The 11,597-nt window shown below is 43.1% G+C and overlaps 1 protein-coding gene across 1 annotated transcript; it reads right to left on the bottom strand.

Moving 5' to 3' along the window:
* Positions 1 to 3,334: 3,334 nt before the first annotated feature.
* On the bottom strand, positions 3,335 to 9,025 carry LOC128642635 (uncharacterized). The gene is made up of 4 exons (XM_053695419.1): positions 8,977 to 9,025; positions 4,035 to 4,802; positions 3,517 to 3,918; positions 3,335 to 3,447 (listed from the first exon to the last, which is right to left on the bottom strand). Exons 1-4 carry the CDS (start codon positions 9,023 to 9,025, stop codon positions 3,335 to 3,337), a joined length of 1,332 nt encoding a protein of 443 aa, XP_053551394.1.
* Between the last annotated feature and the right edge of the window lie 2,572 nt (positions 9,026 to 11,597).

An 11,597-nucleotide genomic window follows, 5' to 3' on the forward strand; every position in this document is an offset into this window, starting at 1 on the left:
ATTACCTGGCACATTACACCATGGTATATTTCCCTGTGATATATCACTGTGGCACTATATCTGTCACATGTCTGTGTGACACTTTCTCACAGTGCTATACACATTACCTGGCACATTACACCATGGTATATTTCCCTGTGATATATCACTGTGGCACTATATCTGTCACATGTCTGTGTGACACTTTCTCACAGTGCTATACACATTACCTGGCACATTACACCATGGTATATTTCCCTGTGATATATCACTGTGGCACTATATCTGTCACATGTCTGTGTGACACTTTCTCACAGTGCTATACACATTACCTGGCACATTACAACATGGTATATTTCCCTGTGATATATCACTGTGGCACTATATCTGTCACATGTCTGTGTGACACTTTCTCACAGTGCTATACACATTACCTGGCACATTACACCATGGTATATTTCCCTGTGATATATCACTGTGGCACTATATCTGTCACATGTCTGTGTGACACTTTCTCACAGTGCTATACACTTTACCTGGCACATTACACCATGGTATATTTCCCTGTGATATATCACTGTGGCACTATATCTGTCACATGTCTGTGTGACACTTTCTCACAGTGCTATACACATTACCTGGCACATTACACCATGGTATATTTCCCTGTGATATATCTCTGTGGCACTATATCTAGCACATGTCTGTGTGACACTTTCTCACAGTGCTATACACATTACCTGGCACATTACACCAAGGTATATTTCCCTGTGATATATCTCTGTGGCACTATATCTAGCACATGTCTGTGTGACACTTTCTCTCAGTGCTATACACATTACCTGGCACATTACACCAAGGTATATTTCCCTGTGATATATCACTGTGGCACTATATCTGTCACATTTCTGTGTGACACTTTCTCACAGTGCTATACACATTACCTGGCACATTACACCATGGTGTATTTCCCTGTGATATATCACTGTGGCGCTATATATAGCACATGTCTGTGTGACACTTTCTCACAGTGCTATACACATTACCTGGCACATTACACCATGGTATATTTCCCTGTGATATATCACTGTGGCGCTATATCTGTCACATGTCTGTGTGACACTTTCTCACAGTGCTATACACATTACCTGGCACATTACACCATGGTATATTTCCCTGTGATATATCACTGTGGCACTATATCTGTCACATGTCTGTGTGACACTTTCTCACAGTGCTATACACATTACCTGGCACATTTTACCATGGTATATTTTCCTGTGATATATCACTGTGGCACTATATCTAACACATATCTGTGTGACACTTTCTCACAGTGCTATACACATTACCTGGCACATTACACCATGGTATATTTCCCTGTGATATATCACTGTGGCACTATATCTGTCACATGTCTGTGTGACACTTTCTCACAGTGCTATACACATTACCTGGCACATTACACCATGGTATATTTCCCTATGATATATCACTGTGGCACTATATATAGCACATGTCTGTGTGACACTTTCTCACAGTGCTATACACATTATCTGGCACATTTTACCATGGTATATTTCCCCTATGGTATATTCCTCTGGCACTATATCTGGTACACTGAGCAACCACCTACAATTTGACTGGACATTACTGCTACATGATCTTGAATATTGCAATACTAACATGTCTCAGAATAACACAAGCCACAAGCCACATGGAGAGTAAGCCTTAATTGGACACTATAGCCATCCCAAAACATTTAGCTTAAAAAAGCAAGTTGTATGCCTAGATCAAGCTTAAAGGGACACTGAACCCAATTTTTTTCTTTCGTGATTCAGATAGAGCATGCAATTTTAAGCAACTTTCTAATTTACTCCTATTATCAATTTTTCTTTGTTCTCTTGCTATCTTTATTTGAAAAAGAAGACATCTAAGCCTTTTTTGTTGGTTCAGACCTCTGGACAGCACTTTTTTATTGGTGTATGAATTTATCCAACAATCAGCAAGGACAACCCAAGTTGTTCACCAAAAATGGGCCGGCATCTAAACTTACATTCTTGCATTTCAAATAAAGATACCAAGAGAATTAAACAAATTTCATGCTCTATCTGAATCACGAAAGAAAAACTTTGGGTTCAGTGTCCCTTTAAGTAAATTTGGTGACTATAGTGTCACTTAAAGTACCCATTAGTTCATCATTGACAGATACACATAAATATTTTTGTAAACACACCCCTGTATACTGATCCTATTGGAATCACTCATAGACCACCTCACAATGTGCACATGCATGTAATAGAGGTTTACATATGAATCAGTATAGGCCCTAGCATGTATCAATGTAAATAGGATACCCACATGTACATATATCTGACTGTACTAATCCCTCTTATCCTTTAACTCCTCCACAATGAGAAGGATACAAACAGCACCCTCTGTGCAGCCGTCAGGGCCTTTTACAATGCCACCACCACCAACATTCTTCAGGCAACCACAGGAACAGTGAGCTCCCAGGTAGGAGCCTCGTTGGCTGGCTTCAATGCAGTACCTGGGAGTGATGCCACCAACATTGCCATACGACCCAAGGCCAGAGGAATATCCTCCCTTTGGTTTTGAGGGTGAGCCATCATAGGCACAAAGGGTGCAGGTATATCCCCCCCCCCAATGCAATCACAGTCTCAACTCAGCAATTATCCAAGGACATTGTCACAGAACGTGGCTATTTTAGAGGCTGGGTGGTTGCACACTTTTCCACAGTGGGAATATGAAGCACCTGGGTGACCTCCACCATCAGCATCATTTGCAAGAGCTCCACCATCTGCTTCCTTAGAACGAGCTCCACCATCTGCTTCCTTAGAACGAGCTCCAACATCTGCAGCCTCAGCAGAAGAAACTACAACAGAATCATCAGCTATTCCACTTCCATCAGCAGAAGCTATTTCACCTCCATCAGCAGAAGCTATTTCACCTCCATCAGCAGAAGCTATTTCACCTCCATCAGCAGAAGCTATTTCACCTCCATCAGCAGAAGCTATTCCACCTCCATCAGCCGAAGCTATTTCACATCCATCAGCAGAAGCAGCAGTTATTCTACCTCCATTAGCAGCAGCTATTCCACCTCCAGCAGCAGAAGCAGCAGCTATTCCACCTCCATTAGCAGAAACTATTTCACCTCCATCAGCAGCAGCATCAGCTATTCCACATCCAGCAGCAGCATCAGCTATCCCACCTCCAGCAGCATCAGCTATTCCACCTCCAGCAGCATCAGCTATTCCACCTCCATCAGCAGAAGCAGCAGCTATTCCACCTCCAGCAGCAGCAGCTATTCCACCTCCATCAGCATAAGCAGCAGCTATTTCACCTCCATCAGCAGAAGAGCAGCTATTCCACTTCCAGCAGCAAAAGCATCAGCTATTCCACTTCCAGCAGCAAAAGCATCAGCTATTCCACCTCCAGCAGCAGCAGCTATTCCACCTCCAGCAGCAGAAGCAGCAGTTATTCCACCTCCAGCAGCAGAAGCATCAGCTTTTCCACCTCTAGCAGAAGAAGCAGCAGCTATTCCACCTCCATCAGCAGAAGCAGCAGCTTTTCCACCTCCATCAGCAGAAGCAGCAGCTATTCCACCTCCATCAGCAGAAGCATCAGCTATTCCACCTCCAGCAGCAGAAGCAGCAGCTATTCCACCTCCATCAGCAGAAGCATCAGCTATTCCACCTCCAGCAGCAGAAGCAGCAGCTATTCCACCTTCAGCAGCAGAAGCATCAGCTATTCCACCTCCATCAGCAGAAGCAACAGCTATTCCACCTCCAGCAGCAACAGCTATTCCGCCTCCATCAACAGAAGCAACAGCTATTCCACCTCCAGAAGTAGCAGCTATTCCACCTCCATCAGCAGAAGCAGCAGCTATTCCACCTCCAGAAGCAGCAGCTATTCCACCTCCAGAAGCAGAAGAGCAGCTATTCCACCTCCAGCAGCAAAAGCATCAGCTATTCCACCTCCAGCAGCAGCAGCAGCTATTCCACCTCCAGCAGCAGAAGCAGCAGTTATTCCACCTCCAGCAGCAGAAGCATCAGCTTTTCCACCTCTAGCAGAAGAAGCAGCAGCTATTCCACCTCCATCAGCAGAAGCAGCAGCTTTTCCACCTCCATCAGCAGAAGCAGCAGCTATTCCACCTTCACCAGCAGAAGCATCAGCTATTCCACCTCCAGCAGCAGAAGCAGCAGCTATTCCACCTTCAGCAACAGAAGCATCAGCTATTCCACCTCCATCAGCAGCAGCTATTCCACCTCCAGCAGCAACAGCTATTCCGCCTCCATCAACAGAAGCAGCAGCTATTCCACCTCCAGAAGCAGCAGCTATTCCACCTCCATCAGCAGAAGCAGCAGCTATTCCACCTCCAGAAGCAGCAGCTATTCCACCTCCAGAAGCAGCAGCTATTCCACCTCCATCAGCAGAAGCAGCAGCTATTCCACCTCCAGCAGCAACAGCTATTCCGCCTCCATCAACAGAAGCAGCAGCTATTCCACCTCCAGAAGCAGCAGCTATTCCACCTCCATCAGCAGAAGCAGCAGCTATTCCACCTCCATCAGCAGAAGCAGCAGCTATTCCACCTCCAGAAGCAGCAGCTATTCCACCTCCAGAAGCAGCAGCTATTCCACCTCCAGAAGCAGCAGCTATTCCACCTCCAGCAGCAGCTATTCTACCTCCAGCCACAGCTATTCTACCTCCAGAAGCAGCAGCTATTCCACCTCCAGCAGCAGCAGCACGTCCATCAGAATCAACTGTTCTCCAACATCCTGGCCCTCTAACAACTGCCAACCCTGTTGATCAACAGTCTGTGCATGCAGTGGAATCTCCCCTGGATAGAGAATACATCGTTAAGCTTGAAGTACTTGTATAAGGGGATGCAGCAGCTGGCTATACCTGTATGTGTGGGGCTAGTCAGGACACAAATATAAATAGATGTACAGCAGCTTGATGCGTGGGAAGCCAGCGAGCAGTGTCAATACAATAGGCTTCTTGTGTGTGGATGTTTGCGCCTGCTGAGAGGTTGCAGACACCAAGGAAAGGCTTGGTCAGGGAAACCAGGATACTTTCTTTACGGGCGAGGTGGCCGAGCGGTCTTTGAGCATGCAGAACAGTCTGTGAGCTGCAAGGATCTATCCCGGTGGCCACACTGCAGTGAGTGGTGCTGCTGAGAAGGTGAGCATGGCGTGTGTCTGTATGCCCGGGTGCCTGTATTATTGTAGGCAGGCCCGCAAGACAGCTGTATGTTTTGCACGGTGAACCGCAGTTTGTATTAGTAACCTTCTTCAAGGCCCTAACTATCTTTATCCCCCTGGTACTAGCATGTTACCACCTCAGAGGGCCTATCTGCACAAGGGAGCGCTTACTATACTATCCCAGTCTGTATGTTTTCATGCTCTTGCCACTGTGAGTTCCACGCGAGTCAGTGTCCCTCTAGGTGACATGTCCGTGAAACAGCACTTATGACAACAGGCACCCCTGTTGTGGTTACAGGTACGCTGCAAATACGATCCGCTCACATAATGAGCCAGCGTTTGTGTTCCTGTGTGAAAAAGTGGTCAGAGTACAATAGGCGCATTGCGCATGCGCAAAAAACGGTAACGAGTAACTTAGAACAATTACAGGCAACACAGGATTTTATTGATGTCACGGATGATGAAAAAGGGGCGGAGCTACAGGGACATTTTAAAACGGCAGCAGGGGAAAAGTAAGTGATTTAACTTGAAAACAGATTATCGTTAAAAACTGGCATGTATTTGGAAAAAACGATCTAGGGCAACTTTATAGATATACTGTATGTTAAAACTATTTTTGTGTTGACTGTCCCTTTAATCAGTTTTTTGATGTGTTGATGGAACACTTTACACACCAACATGGGTATGCGGCATGTGTTTTTCCATTCATGAGCCTAGGAAATTATCAGTGACACCTGAACATGAATAACACAATGAGACATATGCATGAATTAGGGGGGTTAAGGGAAGAAGTGTGGGGTGTTGTAGATTCAGCTACATGAAATAGGAATCAGTAGGGAATCCTGCAAAGCATGAAATATACACATACATTCAGCTAGATTACAAGTGTTGCGGTACGGCTTTTAATGATGAAAAAATGGAACGCATATTACGAGTTGTGTCGGTATAGCTATACTGCAAGCATTTTAGCCTCTAATGCAACATCCATTCCGCACTCAAAAAAATGACGTTTTTGTGTGGGATTTTCATAGCGCCACTATTACAGGTTGTGCGTTCAGGCTAAAAAGCTTGCTTTACAGCCTATACCGACAAGATCCATACCTCCATCTGAGAGCAGTAGTTATGGAAAATGTTTCACAAAACTCATAACTAAACTGTTACAAAGTACACTAACAACCATAAACTACCTATTAACCCCTAAACCGCCGCCCTCCTGCATCGCAAACACTATTTAAAACGTATTAACCCTAATCTGCCGCCCACCCACATTGCAACTATTAAATAAACCTAATAACCCCTAATCTGCCGCCCACCCACATCGCCAACACTATTTAAATATATTAACCCCTAATCCGCCACTCCCACATCGCCTACACTAAATAAACCTATTAACCCGTAAACCTCCGGACTCCCACATCGCCGCCACTAAATAAATTAGTATAGGGGTTAATAACTTTATTATAGTGTCGGCGATGTCGGGGAGGGGCGGAATAGGGGTTAATAACTTTTATTAGTGTTGGCGATGTCGGGAGCGGCAGATTAGGGGTTAATAACTTTATTTAGGTGTCGGGGCGGCAGATTAATGTTTAGACTTGAGGTTTATGTTAGAGTGTTAGGTTTAAACGTAACTTTTTTCCCCCATAGACATCAATGGGGCTGTGTTACTGAGATTTTTCATTCCACACTTTTTTTCTAACACTCTCTCCCCATTGATGTCTATGGGGGAAAGTGTGCACGAGCACGTCAAAGCAGACCTTGAATACTGTGCGGTATGGAGCTTAACGCCACCATATTGCACGCACCATATTCAGACTCACCAGAAACAGCAATTATAAAGCAGCGGTCTTTAGACCGCTGCTCCATAACCCTGTCCGCCTGCTCTGAGCAGGTGGACAGGAATCGCCGGAATTCAACCTGATCGAGTATGATCGGGTTCATTGACACCTCCCTGCTGGCGGCCCATTGGCTGCGAGTCTGCAGGGGGCGGTGTTGCACCAGCAGCTCTTGTAAACTGCTGGTGCAATGCTGAATACAGAGAGCATATTGCTGTCCGCATTCAGCGAGGTCTTGCGGACCTGATCCGCACTGTCGGATCAGGTCCGCAAGACCTTTGATAAATTGGCCCCAAGGTGTCATGACTTGAGGATTGGTGAATGAGTTGTCAGTTATGACTTGCAGCTTGACTGGTGATCATGCAGACAATTTGTGACACCTGGCAGAAGAGCTTGCACTCACTGTATGATGCACATCAGCTGAACAAGCAGGCACTTTATAAATCTTGGGCACAAGCTTGGTCTGACAGCATAAAACATAGCAGGAACTTGGGTAGAACAGCGTGCACTCACGATATGAAGCTTGCTGAGAGAGTTTACCCCAGGGGATAAATGGGTAAAAGGAGTCCTGTTTAACACCGGATGAACGGGATTAAGGATCTGTCTCAATGGCTATCAGAAAAGCCAGGCAAAGAACAACAATGCACTTGTTAAATTCATAGCACCAGCAATATAAAGACACTATCTAAATATGCCGCAAAGAAGGAACATGGGCTTCCAGCCGCAGTGACAATTCTGAGCCAGAGGAGACTAATAATAGGTCTCACTGAAGACCCCAATTTGTTAGCCAAACATCTATCACCTAATCTTTACAAAGCCAGCTGGACACAAAATACAGAAGCTTGCCACAGGAATTAAAGTGTGAGCTGGACACCATAAAGTCTCCTTGCTACAGGATTACTCTTCACCATAAGGTTGTGTGGCCTTTATTGGTTGCTGCATAAGCATTGAGAGCCCTCTTAAACCATGAGCCTCTATAAAATGTTTGAAATGAGACAATCCCATACACCAGGGGCAGCTGTGGCTGCAGCATTAAACCGGCTATACTGCGAGAAGATAACAGAAATATCCCCATAGTCAAGGCATTGTGACAAATTCTCAATTTCTGAACTGATAATATAGACATTAAGTGGATATTTCAACTGATTTCACAAATGACCTGCAAATCTGTTGTTGTGTACTCCGATGAAGCGCATCTACGCATGCGCGAAACGCGTCAGGCGTTCTCCACTGTGACTTTGTCTGTACATTACTTTCGGATTGTACAATAAACATTTTTTACTGCAGCAGATACTACGCCTCATTGGTGCATATTTTCTTCTGACTTTATGTTGTGTACTAATAGCTGGTGGCCTTGGATAGAACTTGACACCACACAAACTGAGTGTTAAATCTACTAAATGGCAGTCATGTATCTAATTGGTCCTTGTACCAACTAATCAGGCGTTGAGTTTTGAAACAAGGTGTGGTGGCTTCCCCTCTCCTTTTCGCTTACCAGGGTGCTAATTGCTTAGACTTCCTCAGTTCTAGGTTTACTAGTCTTATTTTACCTACAGTGAGATAAGGAGTACTATTTAAGTCTCATGAGATTTAATAAAACAGATTTGCCAGGATTCAAGTCACAGATTTGTTTGGGCTATATCCCACATACAAGTGACCATTATATACCATGTGATCTCACATTCAGGTGACCGTTATATACTATGTATTCCCACATACAGGTGACCGTTATATACCATGTAATCCCACATTCAGGTGACCGTTATATACCATGTAATCCCACATTCAGGTGACCGTTATATACCATGTAATACCACATTCTGGTGATCGTTATATACCATGTAATACCACATTCTGGTGATCGTTACATACCATGTAATCCCACATACAGGTAACCGTTATATACCATGTAATCCCACATTCAGGTGACCGTTAATTACCATGTAATGCCACATTCAGGTGACCGTTATATACCATGTAATACCACATTCTGGTGACCGTTATATACCATGTAATCCCACATACAAGTGACCGTTATATACCATGTGATCTCACATTCAGGTGACCGTTATATACTATGTATTCCCACATACAGGTGACCGTTATATACCATGTAATCCCACATTCAGGTGACCGTTATATACCATGTAATCCCACATTCAGGTGACCGTTATATACCATGTAATACCACATTCTGATGACCGTTATATACCATGTAATCCCACATTCAGGTGACCGTTATATACCATGTAATACCACATTCTGGTGATCGTTATATACCATGTAATACCACATTCTGGTGATCGTTACATACCATGTAATCCCACATACAGGTAACCGTTATATACCATGTAATCCCACATTCAGGTGACCGTTATATACCATGTAATGCCACATTCAGGTGACCGTTATATACCATGTAATACCACATTCTGGTGACCGTTATATACCATGTAATCCCACATACAGGTAACCGTTATATACCATGTAATCCCACATTCAGGTGACCGTTATATACCATGTAATGCCACATTCAGGTGACCGTTATATACCATGTAATACCACATTCTGGTGACCGTTATATACCATGTAATCCCACATTCAGGTGACTGTTATATACCATGTAGTACCACATTCTGGTGACCGTTATATACCATGTAATCCCACATACAGGTAACCGTTATATACCATGTAATCCCACATTCAGGTGACCGTTATATACCATGTAGCCCCACATACAGGTGACAGGTTTATACTATGTAATCCCACATACAGGTGACCGTTATATACCATGTAATCTCACATTCAAGTGACCGTTATATACCATGTAATCGCACATTCAGGAGACAGCTATTTATCATGAAATCTCACATAAAAGTGTCAGATATATACCCTGTACTCCCATATATAAATGGCAGTTATATACCCTGTACTCCCACATACAGGTAGCATCTATATACCGTGTAATCTCACATACAGGTGGCATCTATATACCGTGTAATCCCACATACAGGTGGCATCTATAGACCATGTAATCTCACATACAGGTGGCATCTATATACCGTGTAAACTTACATACAGGTGGCATCTATATACCGTGTAATCTTACATACAGGTGGCATCTATATATATATACTGTGTAATCCCACATACAGGTACAGTTATATACTGTGTAATCCCACATACAGGTACAGTTATATACTGTGTAATCCCACATAATGGTACAGTTATATACTGTGTAATCCCACATACAGGTACAGTTATATACTGTGTAATCCCACATAGAGGTTACAGTTATATACTGTGTAATCCCACATAGAGGTTACAGTTATATACCTTGCAATCTCACACACAGGATATAGTTATAGACAAGTAATCCCACGTACAGATTACAGCTATATAACATGTAATCCCACATACAGGTACAGTTATATACTGTGTAATCCCACATACAGGTACAGTTATATACTGTGTAATCCCACATACAGGTACAGTTATATACTGTGTAATCCCACATAAAGGTGACAGTTATATACTGTGTAATCCCACATAGAGGTTACAGTTATATACCTTGCAATCTCACACACAGGATATAGTTATAGACAAGTAATCCCACGTACAGATTACAGCTATATAACATGTAATCCCACATACAGGTACAGTTATATACTGTGTAATCCCACATACAGGTACAGTTATATACTGTGTAATCCCACATACAGGTACAGTTATATACTGTGTAATCCCACATACAGGTACAGTTATATACTGTGTAATCCCACATAAAGGTGACAGTTATATACTGTGTAATCCCACATAGAGGTTACAGTTATATACCTTGCAATCTCACACACAGGATATAGTTATAGACAAGTAATCCCACGTACAGATTACAGCTATATAACATGTAATCCCACATACAGGTACAGTTATATACTGTGTAATCCCACATACAGGTACAGTTATATACTGTGTAATGCCACATACAGGTACAGTTATATACCTTGCAATCTCACACACAGGATATAGTTATAGACAAGTAATCCCACGTACAGATTACAGCTATATAACATGTAATCCCACATACAGGTACAGTTATATACTGTGTAATCCCACATAGAGGTGACAGTTATATACTGTGTAATCCCACATACAGGTACAGTTATATACTGTGTAATCCCACATAGAGGTGACAGTTATATACCTTTTATCTCACATACAGGTACAGTTATATACTGTGTAATCCCACATACAGGTACAGTTATATACTGTGTAATCCCACATAGAGGTGACAGTTATATACTGTATAATCCCACATACAGGTACAGTTATATACTGTGTAATCCCACATACAGGTACAGTTATATACTGTGTAATCCCACATAGAGGTGACAGTTATATACTTTTTATCTCACATACAGGTACAGTTATATACTGTGTAATCCCACATACAGGTACAGTTATATACTGTGTAATCCCACATACAGGTACAGTTATATACTGTGTAATCCCACATACAGGTACAGTTATATACTGTGTAATCCCACATACAGGTACAGTT

This window comes from Bombina bombina, chromosome 12 (assembly GCF_027579735.1).
Source record: "Bombina bombina isolate aBomBom1 chromosome 12, aBomBom1.pri, whole genome shotgun sequence".
In the NCBI taxonomy this organism is placed as follows: domain Eukaryota; kingdom Metazoa; phylum Chordata; class Amphibia; order Anura; family Bombinatoridae; genus Bombina; species Bombina bombina.